The sequence below is a fragment of the Gracilinanus agilis genome, chromosome 4, assembly GCF_016433145.1.
Source record: "Gracilinanus agilis isolate LMUSP501 chromosome 4, AgileGrace, whole genome shotgun sequence".
Lineage (NCBI taxonomy): Eukaryota > Metazoa > Chordata > Mammalia > Didelphimorphia > Didelphidae > Gracilinanus > Gracilinanus agilis.
In genome coordinates this window covers 203,372,641-203,391,705 of record NC_058133.1, presented here as the reverse complement: position 1 = coordinate 203,391,705, position 19,065 = coordinate 203,372,641, and the positions used below count along the sequence as shown (strand labels likewise).

At 41.3% G+C, this 19,065-nt stretch overlaps 1 protein-coding gene across 1 annotated transcript in view; it reads right to left on the bottom strand.

The window, feature by feature from the left end:
- Window positions 1-9,248: 9,248 nt before the first annotated feature.
- MYL4 (myosin light chain 4) overlaps window positions 9,249-19,065 on the bottom strand; it is a 14,476-nt gene continuing 4,659 nt past the window's right edge. Inside the window, exons 2-6 of the mRNA XM_044675129.1 lie at window positions 12,677-12,845; window positions 11,687-11,860; window positions 10,580-10,657; window positions 10,173-10,216; window positions 9,249-9,426 (exon numbers count right to left, since the gene is read on the bottom strand). Coding sequence (XP_044531064.1) covers window positions 10,188-10,216; window positions 10,580-10,657; window positions 11,687-11,860; window positions 12,677-12,845 — 450 coding nt within the window. The 3' untranslated portion in view covers window positions 9,249-9,426; window positions 10,173-10,187. The remainder of the gene's footprint in view (window positions 9,427-10,172; window positions 10,217-10,579; window positions 10,658-11,686; window positions 11,861-12,676; window positions 12,846-19,065) is intronic.

Below are 19,065 nucleotides of genomic sequence, written 5' to 3'. Positions count from 1 at the left end.
TTTACAGCCAAGAATCAACTACCTGGCCAAGTATTGTCATTTAGTAAAATAGAAGATTTTCAAGCATCTCTGAAGCAAAGACCAGACTTAAACAGAAAATCTGATGCCCAAATACAGAACTCAAGAGAATCTTTTATTACTAAATTACTAATTTACTAAATTAGTTTTAGAATTACTAATTACTTTTTAGTAATTTAGAATGACTAATTAAAAAAGAATTAGTAAAAGGTAATTAAGAAAGGAGAAAAAAAATTTAAGGGGCCCAATAAGTTCAAATTATTTGTACTCCTATATGAAAAGAAGATATTGGTAACTCTTAAAATTTGTTATTATCATCAGATTAGTTGGAAAAAGTATACTTAGAGGGTACAGTGACAAACAATATAGGATGATATGTAAAAAATATATTAAAAACCAGGGGTAAAAAAGAGGATAATACTAAGAGAAATGGAAAAAGAGAAAAAATGGGGTAAATATATATATTTCATAAAGAAGCACACAGGGGGAGGAGGAGAAGACCAATACAACAGAAGAGCAAAGAGGTTGGTGACAGGAGCTAAATCAATTGTATACAAAAATCAAGCCATTCCCCAGTTGATGAATGGGCAAGGGACATGAATAGGCAATTTTCAGATAAAGAAATCAAAACTATCAACAAGCACATGAAAAAGTGTTCTAAATCTCTCATAATTAGAGAAATGCAAATCAAAACAACTCTGAGGTACCACCTTATACCTAGCAGATTGGCCAATATGACAGCAAAAGAAAGTAATAAATTTTGGAGGGGATGTGGCAAAATTTGGACACTAATGCTTTGCTGGTGGAGTTGTGAATTGATCCAACTGTTCTGGAGGACAATTTGGAATTATACACAAAGGGTTTTAAAAGACTGCTTACCCTTTGACCTAGCCATACCACTGCTGGGTTTGTATCCCAAAGAGATAATGAGGAAAAATACATGCACAAAAATATTTATAGTCGTGCTCTTTGTGGTGGCAAAAAATTGGAAAATGAGGGGATGTCCGTTGATTGGGGAATGGTTAAATAAACGGTGGCATCTGATGGTGATGGAATATTATTATGTTGAAAGGAATAATGAACTAAAGGAATTCCATGTGAACTGGAACGACCTCCAGGAATTGTTGCAGAGAGAAAGGAGCAGAACCAGGAGAACATTGTACACAGAGACTGACACATTATGGCACAACGGGACACAATGGACTTCTAACAGAAATGCAATGATTCAGGACAATTCTGAGAGACTTATGAGAACGCTATCCACATCCAGAGAAAGACCTGTGGGAACAGAAACACAGAAGAAATACATATGATCAATCACGTGGTTCAATGGGGATAGGATTGGGAATGTTGATTTTATTTTTTAAAACCTTATCTTTCATCTTAGAATCAATATTATACATTGGTTCTAAGGCAGAAGAGTGCTAAGGGCCAGGCAATGGGGGTTGAGTGACTTGCCCAGAGTCACCCAGCTAGTAAGTGTCTGAGGCCACGTTTGAACCCAGGACCTCCCCTCTCTGATCCTGGCTCTTAATCCACTGAGCCACCCAGCTGCCCCGCCATGTATATTTTTAATAAATGCTTGTTAACTGTTGTCATAGTTATGGAAGGAATTAGATATGTAAAAATACAAACATAATTTTGAACTGACTTTGGAATGTGGCTTTGGACATATTTGAGTATGTGTAAATTTTTTTTCACTTCAAATTTAAGATGAAATCAATTTACTGAAAGAACTCAGGGGAAGCTAGGTGGCTCAGTGGATAGAGAACCAGACTGGAAGCTAGAAGATACTGGTTTCAAATCTGACCTCAGACATTTATTTCTAAGCAAGAAACCTTTAGGAATCATCCAGATTCTTGTTTTATAAATGGGGAAACTCACTTTCCAGACAGTTTAAAACTATCTGCTCAGGTTCACACAGTAGTACATACAGGTTACACCTAGTCCTCTGACTTCTGATCTAGGTCTCTCTACTTTTAAAATGAATGAATGAATGAATGAATAAATGAATGAATGAATCAATGAATTTTACCCCACAATTCAGGCCCAGGTCTGTGTGAACAAAAAGGATGAAAATAAATCAAATGCTCTAAAGCTAAAAGAGGGGAAATTGAGATCAGATATAAAAGAACAATACCTCTTGATGGTGACACTTAGAATGAGGGAACTGGCATCCTCTGACTCCCTTTAAAATGAGAAGAAATTTTTAAATGGACACTTTCCTACGTCTTCCCCCAGTGCACAGGGGCCAAGAAGACCTCTGAAGTCCCCTCTGGGTATGAGAATTTTGTTTCCCTGCAGTTAGTTCTGCAAGAAACTGTCATTTTCACATAACTAGCTGGGGGTGGGATGCTGCCATGCTCCCATCTAGTGGTAAAAGTTGAGAATTGCACCTCAAATCAACAATTGAACAACTAATTTTCTATCTATAAATGAGTGGGGTTTGTGTGTGTGTGTGTGTGTGTGTGTACACATATATATGCACATAAATATATAGAACACATATACAGAAAATATGGAGGACATGTGTATATAGAACTTTCTCCTGTGTCTGTATATATGTGAATGTATTCATGTGTGCATGCATGTTAATATGTGTATGTGTATATATATACATTGCTGTTGTTCTTCATTCCTTTTCAAAAAGGATTAATGAGATCACAAGGTGATGTGTTGAATTCTGCATGAATTAGATTTAAGTAAAGCAGAGTTGCCCAAAGTCATCAGATTCTCTCTCTCTTCCAGTCATTGAAGTCCGGTGGCAGGCCAAAAGTCAAGATGACTGGTGAGGGCCCAGAATGCAGTGGATGACCTTGGCGTCTTTGATGTCTAACCCAGCTCTTAGCTCTAAACACTGACAGTGCTTGCTTCCTCCATTATTGTCATGGCCTTTGGAACAAATTGTTCTCATCTTCCATTCCACCTGGGGAAGTCTTCACATGCCTGGGATAGACACCCCTAACTCACCCACAGGTCTGGGGTTCAATAGTTACCACCCAACCCGCTTTAGCCTGCTGGCCAAGACAGTTTACCAGGAGGTGACTGCTAAGCATGCTTTGGCTTCTTAGAGCCAAGGTAAAAGTGCTCTCATGTGCGCTCGCTCTCAATCTCTCTCTCTCTCTCTCTCTCTCTCTCTCTGTCTCTCTCTCTCTCTCTCTCTCTCTCTGTCTCTCTGTCTCTCTCTCTCTCTCTTTCTCTCTCTCTTTCTCTCTCTCTCACTCTCTCTCTCTTTCTCTCTCTCTCTCCCCCCCCCTCCCTCTCTCACTCTCCCTCTGTCTCCTTTTTGTGTGTGTATGTCTCTCTCTCTCCTTCCCCCTGTATATACACACATTTTACATATATATATCAAAACTAAATCCTCCTAAAATATATATATGTAACTCTTCAGGGCAATATGCAAATTCTTTACAAAAGTACACAAGATTTCTCTACATAAAACCCTTATCCTTGCCCAACTCAAAGCAGATAAGTTAGATGAAGATTAAACTGGGAGAGTCCTGTACACACAGACATACACACACGTATAATGTGTGTATGTAGAGAGATACTGTGTGTGCTTAAATGTACACAGGAAAAAGTTCTAAGCATGAAGAACAGCAAGTGGAAAAGCTGAGTGGAGAAATGGAATGTCTAGTTGGAGGAGCAGTGAGATCTGTATCACTGGATCACAGAGTATGAGGAGTGGATAAGGAGTAAGAGGATTGGGAAGGTAAGAAGGGGTCACTTTATGTAGGGCTTTAAAAGGCAGAGGATTTTCTATTTGATTCTCAAAGTAAGAGGAATTGATTGAATAAGGGGGTGATATGGTCGGACTTGTGCTTCAGGGGGATCAGTTGGACAGATGAGTGGAGAATGAGCTGGTCAACCATTGCTGAACAAAGAACTCTCAAATTTCCAAGACAAAGTTACAAACATATTTCTCAGGGTTGATGATTTCTATTTGCAGACCTGTGTTTGGGAAAGAAACCCAGAGGCAGGAGAAAGCCAGAGTTTCACTCAGGCATACATAGGCAACCACACATTCTCACTGCCATGGGGGCTTATAGCTGTCATTGCCACTGGATGGAGAAGAAAGAAAGTCCCTCTTCACTCAGAGCTGTTAGTCAAAGGGAACACTGGTAGAAATCCAAAAAGGCCAGGGGGTGGGGGGAGGGGGGAGATGAGGGATGAGGACATCATCCTTTTTACTGCTCCCATGTCCTACTGACTCCTAGTCCTCTGGCTCAGCAGAGACAATCATCTTTAATCTAACCACTGTCAAGGGGATCAAGGGACAAATCAAGAGTTGCTGGGTCATGCAAGGTTACTTTACAAGGGACTGGAGCTCATGTCCCAAAGAAAAGGGCCAATGCAAATGCCCAGCTCTGTGGGAAGAACTCCAGATCATCTTTGCTACACATATCTCATCTGTCCAACTCTTCTGCACCCTCAACAATTTCCCATCCCTATTCCCCATCTTGAGACACCTCTTCCCCTATTCATAAACTGCTGCTCTGTGTCCCATCACTTCTCAACACCATCTTATCACCAGGCGCCTAAACTGGCTTCTGGCTGGAGACTTGCTTATCTCTGTCCTGGGACAGTGATTCTCCTCCCACACCACTTACCCTTTCCTCTAGGAGTGGCATCTGTCTCTCAGGCCCAAAGTTAGCCAACCAACAAAAGGAACCCCCAAAGAGCTAATCAGTCCACTCTAAAAGTATTCTGGGTCTAGAGCTGGAGGCGACCTCAGAGGTCATATAGTCTAAACCCTTCATTTTATGGATGAAGAAACTGAGGTCAGAGATGATAACTGACACGGCCAGGTTTGAAAGCCAAAACTAGAATTCTTTCTACTGAGCCACACTGCCTCAGGACAAGGCAGAAAGGAGCAATGGACTCATCCTCACACCATAAAGCTTTCCCCAATCTACTGGGTAACCTTCACAGGGAATATGTGTGGGACTCAGGGAGGGTGTAGTCTGTGAATGGGGAGTACAGCTCAAGAGTAATCAGCCTCAATTACTGAGAACTCTAGATTCTAGATTCATTACACTATGGTGTCTCTCTCTCTCCTTCCCATTTGAATTCATCAGCCTCATGTTGATGGCATTTCTTCCTTCAAGACCTGGCTCAAAACTCACCTTTCTCCTCCCTCCCTTCCTAGTTTGATCAATTCTAGATTCCATATTTCTTCAGTAAATACAATGTAGACTACATTAGCTTGCACTTAGAATCACTGGTTAGGTCTGACCCTCTCATTCTACAGATTTGAAAACTGAAATTTAAATAACATAATTTCATCAACGATATACAGTCAACTAACAACAAAAAGAGAAACAAAATTCAGGTGTCCTGGCTCCCAGTCCAGTGTTCTTATCATCACTGCCTTTTATACAATTTCATAACATAGTCTCTATTTTTTTCTGTGTACCTTTTGTACTCCCCAACAAGGTCATAAACTCTTTGATGACAAAGTCAAAAGCTTTCATGTTTCATCTGTAATCCCAGTGCTCCACAATAACCCCTAGATAAGGTTATGTTGAAATGTGGTGGTCCCTCTTGTAATGAGTCAACAAAAAGCAATTGATCCAGATCTAATCTTTGAGGAGCTTCTGAGGAAATGGAAGGAACTGAGATTAGGACAGCAAGTGATTTATTATAGGAATTGAGTAAACCACATTGAATTCATCTGGTGTCTCAATTCTGGAATTAGCTTGGTGTCTATTCAGTTATGGATCTAGTTCAATTTGTTTTGTGAAAAAATGTCATTCAATTGTGGGAATTGGGAGAAAACCTTATTGCACTGTTTGACTTAGTCCTGCATGGCTAGGAAGCTGGAATGCCTTTACCTGCTATTTAGAGAACTAAGGACCTAGGTTATGCTAACCAGAAACCAAAGATTGATGCAGAGTTTTAACACACGTGTACATCTCAAGCAACCCATATGTCTTATCTAAAAATAAGTCTTGTATTGATCAGTCAGTTATTGTTTCCATGTTCCTCTGATTCTTTTTCCTTTAACTCTTTCCTTCCCTCTTAGGAACAATAATGTGTATTGGTTACAAGACAGAAAAGCAATAAGTGACAGGCAATGAGGTTTAAGTGACTTGCCCAGGGTCGCATAGCTAGGAAGTGTCTGAGCCCAGATTTGAACCCATCTTTAGGCCTGGCTCTCAATCCATTGAGCCACCTAGCTGCTCCCATTCCTTTGATTCTTTACAAATACTTGGGAGGAGTGGGACACCTCTTTTCTGAATTCAGGAATTGTATCTGTTTTCTCTTACTTTCCCAACTTGGAAAGTTCCTAACTGTTCATTCAATTAGAAATCAGATTATCTAATGTTACATCCTAGTTCACTGTTTTCTTTTAATTAATTTGCCTTATTTGATTAATTTCTTAATGTATAAAAACCTGTCTCCTCCTATATTTAGGGGTCATCCCCAAGCTGAGGAAGGGGCCTGGTCCCAATTTGTTAGGCATTTCGCATGCATTGCTTAATAAATCAAAATGCTCAGAAGCATGAAACCTTGTTTCCTTAGTCATTGTATCCTTCACCTGCCACACATACACAGTAAATGTTAAGTGAGAGGATGGAAAAAGAAGAGCCAATAATATGGCAGAAAAAGAATAGTTAGAGAGGTAGAAGAAGAACACCAACAAAAGGAATGATAGAACCATAGGACCACAGAATGCTAGAGCTGGAAGGGGCCTTAGAGATCATCTAGTCTATCTCCCTCATTTTACAAAGAAGGAAACTGAGGGCCAAAAAGGAAATGACTTGGCCAAGGTAAGACACAAAGTGAAATGGTAGGAACTGGGAGTGGAAAGAATTTTTAAGAACAAAGGATATTTGTATGTATGTCCATCTTGCCTCTCTAGTTAAGATTTTAAGTTCAAAGACAAGGCTCATCCCTTATCTTTCTGAATCCTCCACTGCCCTTAGTACAGAAACAGTCACCTAGCTCAGTTAATTCTTGCTAACTAATAATCATGCTTATACTACTTATTTCACCGGGTTATTTGATGGAAAGTCCTTCAAAAACCTTACATTGCTATAGAAATGTGGTTCATTCTGTTAAGTGACTGGCATATGAGACACAATAAGAGAGGTCAAGAAGGACAAGAAGGATGAAGTCCATCCATCTCCTCTGAAAATTCTAGATGCATAGAGGCCAGAGTAAAGGCCGGTTTCCTGATAAGTTATAGGGACAGGAGGATAAATACCAAGTAAGGATTAGTTGGGGGGAAAAGGGACAGAGAGATCCAAATATTGGCTGGGGGATGGTTGGGGACCTAGGAACAGGTGGACATCCATACTGGGGCAACCAAGTCCCTGTTTCCTGAGCTGACACTGGCTCACTCCTGAAAGTCATAAGTGTATTTCTTCCTACCTCAATATCTCTCCATCTTTCTCCTTCCCTCTTTTTCAATCTCCCCTTCACTTTCCTCATCTTTAGCTGAGTGTCTCTTTGGCCACAGCTGGTACAGAACAAATTTTGGGTGAATCACTAGGAAGGGGATAAGTTGGAGGAGCGGTGTGCAATGGGAATGCTCTTTGAGGCAATCTCCTCTAGGGTGATAGGGCCTAGGGTCCTTGGCATCCAATTAATCAGGATTCACTATATGTAAGATCCTAGAAATACAAACAAATACAATACAAACTTTTTTTAAAATCACAACCATCTTTGCCCTCAAGGACCTTACATCCTACTAGGAGCTTTGGGCTCTGGGAATGAGGTTACCTAAATAAACAGTAAGGAGCCTTTGTGATGCCCATGGTGAATGAGTGAAAAAGACATGGAACAGTGGTAAGAGCAGTGGATTTTGAGTCAGAGCATATGGATTTACAACCCACCCCTAATGCTATGTGACCTTTCCTAACTTACTTAACCTCTCTGATCTCAATTTCCACCTATGTAAAATGAAAGGGTTGGATTTGATGGCCTCTTGTAAAAGGGAATTCTGTTCTTTGAGTTTCCACTTGTGAAAGGGAATCCTTTATTCTCTTTGCCTAGTTGGAGCTAACACTTTGGTTAACAATAACTTAAGTACCCCTACTTGGTACCTCACTGGATAGGGAAGACAGGATTAACTCTCCTTTATCTACCTTTTGATTGAATCAACAAAAGCTTGAACTAGGTGGAGGAGCTCACAAACTACTTAGAGAATTCACACCCTCAGAAACTCAACCAGCCAGGAATCTGTGAACCCTTTTGATGAGTATTCACCCCTCCAGAAGGTGAGAACTGGTTCCCACAAACACTGACCCCCCCTGGCAGTGCTAGACAATTTGGAGGCTGTGATTGGCCCCTGTGAAAAGGGGAAGAGACAAGAACCCACTATAAAAGGCCCTGAATTTCTGGAGCTAGGGAAGGAAGTCGACTCCAAGAAGGAAGTTGACTTCAAGAAGGAGTTGGACTTCAAGAGGGAAGTCAGCTTCAAGAAGAAGGTTAGCTCAAGGAAGAAAGTTGACCTCAAGGAATTACCTTCAGATAGAGTCATTGTCTTCACTTGCCTCTTGTAGGGAACTTGGGTTAGTGGATAGCTGGCTTTCCCTTTCTGTCTTCTGGAGAGAATTTAATTACTGTTGAAGGTCAACAAGTCCTGGCTGAGTCAAGCACCAGAGCAATATTTAGTTAGATAGGCTAATGTCTTCTCTACCCTTTTGTATTTCTCTGCTTTCACTCCACCTCTTTTATAAGTAAAAGTTGTTGAAGTCATTTCAACTTTGAGCAATAATACTTTGAATCAGCAACCACCATTATTATTTATAATCTTTATATATTTTAGCCAAACCATTAAAATTTAATCCTTACACTCTTAAGGTCCCTTCCAGCCTCAAATCTATGATATCTCGGATAATGGGGATAGGAGCCCAAACATCCCATTACAGGAAAATGACCACTTGGGAGGATTCTGAGTCTAGACTCTGTCCTTGCCACCACCACCACCCCCATACCCAATCATTAACTTCCTGTCATTTAGACCTAGCCGAAGGAGGAATGAAACAAGAATAAGAAGAGTGTTATTGTGAATAAGAACAGAAGTCTAAGTTCCATAAATATTTCTGATCCCTAAAACCCTAACCCTCTACATTTCTGACCCCACCACTATTCTCTGAGCAATCACCTGGCCTAGTCCCCAGCCTTAAACCCTATTATTCCAACTGATGACCAAGATGGGGAGATATGAGGGGAGAGACTTCATTTATGGATGGGAAGAACATCACAGAAAATAGACTCCAAGCTGTTATCCAGGACAGTGCCTGGTTGTTTATTTACAAAGGTGGCTGTGAAGCTGAAAGGGCTTCTCATAACTGTGATAGGATGACAGGCCTGGGTCCCTCTGACTCCAGTTCCACTGTTCTTCTGAGAGTTCAATAAGTCCTGATTTAGCATCAGCAATAAAAGACCACCTTGCACCTGAAAAGGCAATCACAGAGAAAAGTGAGGGGCAGTGGCTCCCTTACCAAGTCCTCAAGCATTACATTTTAGAGTATGGTGGAATCTAGAGAGAAAGTCAAGGATAAAAAGAAACCCATGGACAAGGCCTGGGGGATATAGCAAAAGAAAGAAGGGCAGGATGAGATCAGGACTAGATACTAGGGCTTCTCTAAACAATCGGCTCTGCTTTCCCTTTTCCATTAACATAGACAAAAAGGTCCATACCTGGAGAAATGTGTGTGAATTGAGAGAGGCCAAGGTAGTCAGCTTTGTGTAGCTGGTGAACAGCAGAATAAATAGGGGCATAGGGAAGAGGAAAACAGTTTAGAAAGGGGAACCATGAAGAAGGAGAAAGGAGTAAGAAAGAGGGACAGGAGCAGCTGCATGTTCAGTGGATTGAAAGCCAGGCCTAAAGACAGTTGAAATGTGACCTCAGATACTTCCTAGCTGTGTGACGCTGGACGAGTCCCTTACCCCCTATTGCCTAGCCCTTCCTGATCTTCTGCCTTGGAACCAATACACAGTATTGATTCAAAGACAGAAGGTAAAAGTTGTTTTTTTAAAAGTCTTAAAAAGAGCATGTGGCAGTGGGGCATTATATGTGCTCATGGTACTTTCCCTTAAAGACCCCTGGCTAGAAGAAGCAGCTTCCTGGGCCCCCAGTGCTCTAGAATCTTGGGAATGGCCTTATCCCCCATGGGAACTGTGGAGGAATTTGCACTCACCCTGACGGTCTCCATTCATCCAGACATGATGTGTTTGACAAAGGCTGGAAAAGAAGGGGAGAGTCAGGCCCTGCCATGGTCCCTCTTTCCTGAGTGCCTCCCAACTACCTGACTCTATACTTTTCCTCCATCTGTTCCTTCCTTAGTCCTAACCCTCTACTCCTGCCTGAGAAGGAATACCTCATGCATCAGGGACTCTTTCCTCCCCACAGAGACTCAGAGACTCTGACCTCCTACCCAATACCAACCTATCTTCTTCCACAGGATGATACCAAGAATAGAAGCAAGAAGTCACCCATGCCCCCGTTGCTGTCTAGGTTTTAATCTTCCATGGGGATAAATGGAAAGGCCTGGGAGCAATGGAATTGGGGAAGAGGGCTACAGCACCCTTGTCCTGTTCCTCTGACCTTCATAGTTAATGCAGCCATTGGCATCCTCCTGTCCAGCCATCAGTTGTTCCACTTCAGATTCAGTCATCTTCTCACCTGTGACAAGCTTAGAGTCAGTGACAGCATAAGGTAGATGGCATCCAGCCCCATCTTCTTCCCCCAACCAGTAGATTCCCAAGTCCAAGACCTGGGATATATATTATATCTTATATCCTGGGATATAAGAACAGAGTTCTTCCCCAAATCTCTCATGAGGGATTTGAAAGAAGGATACTAAGAACAGAGGCAAAGATTGGCCATTTCCTGACCCTGGGACTCCTTCCCACCTTGTCTCACATCCCACCTAAGGATGGATAGGATTGGAGGGATGGGACATGAGGGAGGAGCCCAAGATGAGAGGCCAGAAATCAGAGAGCCCTACTCAGCCCATACCAGTAACTATCATCTTCTTTTCATCCCTACAGGCTCATAGACTTAAAGATAATTCAGAGCTGGGAAGAGCATTATGGACCATAATAGCTCAGGCCTTTCATTTTATACATGTAGAAACTAAAGCCCCAAAACATTACCTGGTGACTTACCATGGTCACAGAGTGAATTAGAAGCAAACCAGAGAACTAGAAGCCTGGTCTCCTAACTCCTGATTCTCTGTTTTACTATCCCTCTTTCTTCCTGCCTTTTCCTTCCCCCTCTCAATGTTTAAAGACCCTGTGTTGTGGAATTGTGAGTCAGCTAAGGGGAGCTAGGGATGATTGGGGAAGAGGGAAAGAACAAGAATTATGTAACTATGGGAAAATATTCAAAATAAAAACTTAAAAAAAAATAAAGGCCCTGTGTTGATAGTGGGGTGACCCTGGGCAAGTCACTTAATCCTGTTTGTTTAGCCCTTGCCCTTCTGTCATAAAGTTGTTACTGGAATGAAAAGTAAAAACTTAAAAAAACAAGACTTTATCTTGAAGAAAAGAGAGTATGGGAAGGGGCCACTCATTTAGGGGCCAGGGAACTGAGTTTCTACCTCAATTTAGCCCTTTTCTCTTTCCATTTTGCTCCTAATATTTCTCCCCTTATTACAACTCCATCTCACATACCACCCCAACTATCTTTCCCTTCCTCCAGTGTCCATACCTAGTGTGGCAAGGACATGACGCAGCTCAGCACCCATGACAGTGCCATTACTCTCCTTGTCAAAGACTCGAAGTCCCTCCACAAAGTCCTCATAGGTCCCCTGGTCCTTGTTGCGGGAGATATGCTGTAGAATGGGCAGGAACGTCTCAAAGTCCAGCATTTTGGCATTCATCTCTTCAGGGAGAGAGATTAGAGGAAGAGAAGGGGAACATTAAGGCAGGGGAGCCCATGGCAGAGGGAGTTTATCCTGGTACTGCCTGTCTAAGAAAATCCAAGACAAATGAAAGTGCTGCCAAGATCAGGGCACAAACACAGTGGCCTCATGGAATAGACTAACGGCAAGAAAGGAAAATGGGAATGAGAGCCACTGGTGGTCGGGAATGTGGAAGAGGGATTCAATCTGGATTCCAATAGGGCCCTATATTTTGATTTGCACTAACTGCCCTCCTCCTGGTTCAGTAGAGATGGCTGATAGAAGTGACATCAGTATGTCATACATTCTATCAGTTCCCTAGCCTTTATTAAGCTCTCATGAATGAATTGGTTCTAAAGCCAGAACCAAGGAGGAAGACAGTGAGTGAAGGCAAGAAAGGGAAATAAAGGAGGTTCTGGAGAAAACCACCTTGACACTCAGGGTAAAGGTTACCTTTACCCTGACATCTTTGGATACTGGAGTTCCAAGATGAGTGTCTGCCTCCTTCCAGGACCTGGGAATGATTGTCTTGGAGAGGAAGTAAGATATGCAGGAATGGATAATTATTTAACAAACATACATTGAATAATAGAAAGGCAAAAAAAAAAAAAAAAGATAGAACAGGGAAGGCTTTTTAAAGGAGGTGAGTGATGATGGAGGAAAGAGAAGAAAGAAGACAGGCCAGAGGAGCAGACTGGTTTGTAAAAGGAAGTAGCAGCTCAAGTCCTGGTGTAGCCCTAGATACTGGAAGGCAGGAAAAAATCTGGGATTTTGATACCCTTGGCCCTAGCCCTGACCTTCAGGCTTAGGCTTGCCCAGTACCCGAAGGACTTCAGCATTGGTGGGGTTCTGGCCCAGGGCACGCAGCACATCCCCACACTGTCCATAGGTGATCTTCATCTCTCCAGTTGGTGTCCGATCAAACAACGAGAAAGCCTCCTTGAACTCTGCAGAGAAAGATAATGGCTAGAACTACTCTTATGACAAAAAGAGGATCATATATCTCATAGATTCTTGGAGCTGGAAAGAATCTCAAAGGATCCCTAGTCCAACCCCCTAATTTTACAGATGAGGAAACTGATGCCCGGGAAAGTTAAGTATTTGCCTCAGGTCACATAGGAAACTCTGAAAGTTGGAATCTGAACACAAAACTTTTGATTGAATAGCCACTGTACCATAATGGTCAGAGGCTATCTTATAACTCTATTCAAGTCAAAATTAGGAAACTTTGTAGCTGGGGCATAGGGGCAATACAGGAGAATGGAATGGATGAACTCCTGTGGGTGCAGCCACTAAGCAATGACATCTTTGAACACTTCTGAAGGGCCAGCTGACCCTGGGTAAGTTCTGGGGCAGGGACAAGGGATGTAGCTACCTTGAAGACTGCCTCTACTGAAGCTGCCAAGGGAAGGAGGGAAGAGCTTTGTTGGGGTACAACCCCTCAGGGGTGGGGAATGCTCCAGAATTTTGCTGTCAGAATCCTTTAAATTTATCACTCTGGAACAGAGCCCCAGGCACCTGCCCCAGTTAAAGCTATAGATTACATTCATGGTGTTCACAAGGCTTTGAGTATCCCAGAAGGCTCATCAGGGTGATTTAAGGGTAAAAGAGCCCTCAAGGTCACAGAACAGGTGCTTGGATACCTAAGAGACAAGGGTGGGAGTCAAACTAAGACAATGCTGGATCTTATAAAAATGCTTGGCTCTCTCATTAATTTAGACTCACTTTAGAAGGTGTAATAATCCTTATAGACTGAATAGTTGAAATATATATTACGAAGAAAGGACTTGCTAAATATATTAATATTGCAAAACCAGATCGCAGGGAGAATTTCAAGGCGATGTGAGAACAAACTATTTTTTAATTCTATCAAGTACTTCAGAAGCACATTTATAAGAATTGACAAATTACAAATCATTATAGATATTAAAGCAGGCCCCTCAAAATCTTCTATTTGACATTTTATCATCCCTTCATACATATTACTATTTGAAATGAAAGTGCATGCTGCCCTTTGGAACATTGTGTTTCTTTCAGAGTATTCTCTAACTGACATTTTTCTGATTCACCCTTATTAGTTCAATTAGTGAGATTTCACTGAGTAAACTAAAAGACAGGCTGATGTGGAGAAGGAACATGATGGTCATCTCAAGAGTCAGCAAGACCTAGGTTCAAGCTCTGCCTCTGACACACATTAGATGTGTGGCCACGGGCGAGCCTTTCAATGGCAGATTACTCCCTAAGTTCTTAATTTGCAGGGAAGTTACCTGACGACATTGGTAAAAGTTTTTTGCCTAAAACCCTGTAACTGATGAAACCATAGGTCTAGTTTAAAAAGTAAATATACAAACACAAATTGGTATACTTACCCATATTTTTTTATTTTTCATTATTTTTATTTATTTTAAAATTGTATTTTAAAGTCTTTAAATTCCTTAGCCTATGTCTTAGAATAGATACTAAGTAACCATTCCAATGCAGAAGAGTGGTACAGGCTAGGTAATTTGGGGTTCAGCAATTTGCCCAAGATCACACCATAGGAAATGTAAGAGGTCACATTTGAACCCAGGACCTCCCAATTCCAGCCCTGGTTCTCTATCGACTGAACCACCTTTCTTTCCCACTTACCCATATTTATTGAGACAGCTGCTAAAAAATTTGGACCCTGATGGCAGAACCTTTGTAAGATTACCTTATCTTACTGATAGGTGAGAGCTAGGAGTCCATTCAAGTGCTGCTACAGTGGAAAGACTATTAGAAGAAGTGCAACTAGGTAGCACAGTAGATAGAGCAGCAGGCCTAGAGTTGGGAAGTCTTGGGTTCAAACTTAGCTTCAGGTACTTCCTAGCTATGTCACCCTGGGCAAGTCATTTATCCCCAATTGCCTTGCTCTTCCTGCTCTTCTGTCTTAGAAGTGATATGGAAGGAGGGAAGGGAAAGAGGGAGGGAGATAGTTCATCAGATGTAATGAGTTGGGTTTTTTCTATAGAAGCTATTGTATTGACCTGCGTGTAAAACCCATTGGAACTCCAAGAGCCACACCTGTATATTCATGCTGAACACTTACTTATATTTCTTTGCCTACTGTTGGTTTAAATAGGGAGAGGAGATGGGGGGGGGGGGCAGCTGGGTAGCTCAGTGGATTGAGAGCCAGGCCTAGAGACGGGAGGTCCTAGGTTCAAATCTGGCCTCAGATACTTCCCAGTTGTGTGACCCTGGGCAAGTCACTTGACCCCCATTGCCTAGCCCTTACCACTCTTCTGCCTTGGAACCAATACACAGTATTAACTCCAAGACAGAAGGTAAGGGTTTAAAAAAAATTTTTAAATAAAATAAATAAATAAATGAATAAATGGGGAGAGGAGGGAAAGTGTTACAGAGGACCTTGAGTTGTGATCCCCTGGCAGCTTCTAGGGACATGCTGTGGCTCAGTGTTAAAGGACTTGCATGTTGAAATGGCTAAGCATCTCCTTATTGGCCACTGAGAAGGAAGTGCTGCTGACTCAGTAGAATTTTAAAAAGAATGAGCCTGCCTTGTCTCTCTTCTTTCAACTCACTGTGTGGGAAGTCCAATTCCTGAACTTCTTAGGAGGGGTGGGGAAGGTACAGCTTTTCTCCCACTTTGGCAAAAATGTAAAACTGTGAGCTCATGGCTGCAAAAGCATATACATTTGCCAGAATGGCCAGAAGGCTGATAACCTGGAGGGAGTTATTTGGACAAAAAAGAGACAAAATGAAAGGGGAATGCTAACTTGGCAAATCCCCAAATACTTTGTATTTTAGTATTTTAAGTATTCATCTTCTGGGAGAGTATCACAATAGTTATGAGTTATTTCCATTTGTTTAAGCCTTTGTTCATGGTCATTTGAGTTTCTTGTAGTAAACATTTCTTTTGTGCAGAAGAAATAAATAGCTATTCTGGACTTCATTCTACATTATATTTTGTGGACTTTTAAATTCCACATTTTGTGGAGGGACACCCTAGTCATGAGCCAGCCTAAGATCTAAGTAATTTTTTTCCCCAGGAATAAAAGGTAAAAAGAGAAAAAGAATAAGAAAAAGAGCTTAGACTTCTCTCTTTGAAGGTCAGTTTCCTCCAACATTGAACTCAGATCCTATTTGTTTAGGTTCAAGTATGCAAGGGTCCCTTTCTGGGAGAGGGAAAAGGTGAGTACAGCCCCACAGGTCCCCAGAATCAATCATTATTGTTACTCCTAAGGAATTATCTGGGATTTGAAGGTCTAATTCCAATCATTTGGAAGTCCTTAAGCTTTTTTTGAAGCCCTAAACATCTTCAGATATGATATGGGCTTTTTTCTTAATTTTTCCCCTAAAATTCCTTGTCCCATCATCAGGTGAGTTTGGATCTCCATTTGGATCATCCTATATGTTTCAGGAGTCAATAGGGGAAATCTGAAGTGCCTCATGTGTTGCAGAGATCCCAAAGAATTTATACCCAGGACAAGTTAGTTTGTTGATTGACTTCCAGGTTCTTAATTCAGGTTCTTAGGAGAACCCCTAATTGTGCTCTGGGAGTTCATTTGGGTCTGGAATTTTTCTCTAAGACGTGAAACTTGCTTTCCTTTTCTTAGTTTCCCACTCTTGTCAGTTTTTCAATTTTCAATTTAAAAAATCTTGGATGGGGACCTAAATAAGCACTAAATTATGATAAACTTTGTAAAATGACCTTTACTTCTTGAATTTACATATCTAGCATTAACAGATATGTGGTTGAGCCCACCAGCAGGGCACTTGCTACAGGGTATTTTCCCCTCTTTTTTCCTGCACCCAGACATTTGGGGTTTGGTACTGGCTTCAATCCTGGGCAGTCTGCGTCTGGTGAGAAAAAGTTCCTTTTTCTTTCCTCTCATTGGCTCATTAATAAATCCCTAGGGATGGTGCTAATTATGACAAAAGTTACAGCTCAAAAGTCTAAGGTTGGGGCAGCTGGGTAGCTCAGTGGATTGAGTCAGGCCTAGAGATGGGAGGTCCTAGGTTCAAATCTGGCCTCAGACACTTCCCAGCTGTGTGACCCTGGGCAAGTCACTTGACCCCCATTGCCCACCCTTACCACTCTTCCAACAAGGAGCCAATACACATAAGTTAAGGGTTTAAAAAATAAAATAAAAAAAAAAGTCTAGGGTTTCCCCAATTAAGGAAAGGAAAATAAAAAACAGGAATTGGGTATGATAGCATATCAAATTGCTTACACAGCAAGAAATTCTTAACATTGGAGAGTCATAGCTTGCATTAACAGAAATACCAGGACTTGGTAACCTAAGTTAACAAATTCTTGCTACACTTAACTAAGAGGCTAATTTTTTAAACCCTTACCTTCCATCTTAGACTCAAAGCTCTGTATTGGTCCCAATCAGAAGAATAATAAGGGCCAGGCAATGAAAGCTAAATGATTTACCCAGGGTTACACAGCTAGGAAGTATCTAAGGCCATATTTGAACTCCAATCTCCTGGCCTCTAAAGCATCCCATTGAAGCTCTGGTCAAACCGTATCCTACTCAAGAGTGATATTCCCCTCAGAATACAAAATTTTAGAGGATAAATTTTACATTGTAGAGAACCCATTAGAGGGAAATCAGAATGGTGAAGGGCTTTGACATCATGTCATTTGAGGATGTGTGGAAGTATTAGGGTCCTTCTTAGGTAAGAGAAAACTTCTTGGGCTTGATCTTCTTTGGCTCCAGAGAACGGAGCTGTAAGCAGCGGATAAAAGATGCTGACAAAGCAGATAAAAGTTTGACATAATCTTCCCAACAATTAGAACTCTCCCAAAATAGAATCCCAACAAATAGAACTCTCCCATGAAGAGGGATAGGAGATTTTTTCTTCCTAAATTCAAATCCAGTCTCAGATACTTCCTAGATGTGAGACCCTGGATAAGTCACTTATCCCTGCATGCCTCAGTTTCCTTATCCATCAAATGAGCTAGACAAGGAAATGGCAAACTACTCCAATATCTTAAGATACTAGATGCAAACAGGGTCACAAAGAGTCAGATGTAACCAAAGACTGAATAACAAGTTTAAGAACTTTAGCACTAAATGATCTCTAAAAATCATTCTAATTCTAAAACCCCATGATCATTTGCAACTCCAGTGAGCCTTCTTCATAATTATTAATTACATTAATAATTAATTAGATTAATGACATTAATTGTTAACTTAATAATAATAATAATAAAATGTTATTAACTTAAAATCTGCAGAGAAATTTAAAAAGGAATGCTATTGTTCCTTTCTAAAGAAAAGAGGGAAATCAATCTTGCCCTACTAATGAACCCATTTCTCTATAGATTCCCTCCTGGATTAACGGGCAGACTGTTAAGTGCCCAAAGTGAATGTGAGTCAGCCCCGTGGAGCTTCTGTGAAAAGTTCAGTCTAGCACGGGGCGTTATTTAAAGGAGCATGACATACACCCACGGGCTAAATACTAATCCCTCTGTGGTACTCCACATTAGTCAGACTTTGATTTGAGCCCTCTGCTTGGTCCAGTTTTGGTCACCATACTTTAAAAGGTTCAGAGGACTGGTATAGGCTTGGTGGGGGAAAACTGTCTCAGATGAATAAAGGTTATTAAAAGGATCCCATCATTTAACTTAGAGAAGGGGTTAAGAGGTTATTTAATGACTCTCTTCTTCTATTTGAAGGGTTTTCAGCAGGGTTATCTAGCCCCTGCCTTCTCAGTTTACAGGTGAATAAATGGAGGCCCAGAACTGTTAAATGACTGGCCCACCATCACACAGCTAACTAAACTGGTGGCAGAGCTAGAGATTAGGATTCATCTATTGATTCTAAGGCTACAGCTCTCTTCACAAAGCCACAAATGAATAGTTCTTTGTGTCCAGAGAAGATCAAACAAATGGCAATGGGTCAACATGAAGTCAGAATGGATTCCAGTTGGATACAAGGAAGACATTTTTTGTGGTCAGTGATAACTCAATGGAATGGACAAGTGAGTCATAAACACTGAAGATAATCAAACAAGGGCAGTGTGTTATAGTAGAAAGAGCACTAGAGGAGATCGCTTTGTGGCTCAGTGGAATGAGAGCCAGGCCTAAAGATGGGAAGTCCTGGGTTCAAATTTGGCCTCAAATACTTCCTAGCTGTGTGTTCCTAGGCAAGTCGCTTGACCCCTATTGCCTAGTCCTTATGAGAGAGAGAGACACAGA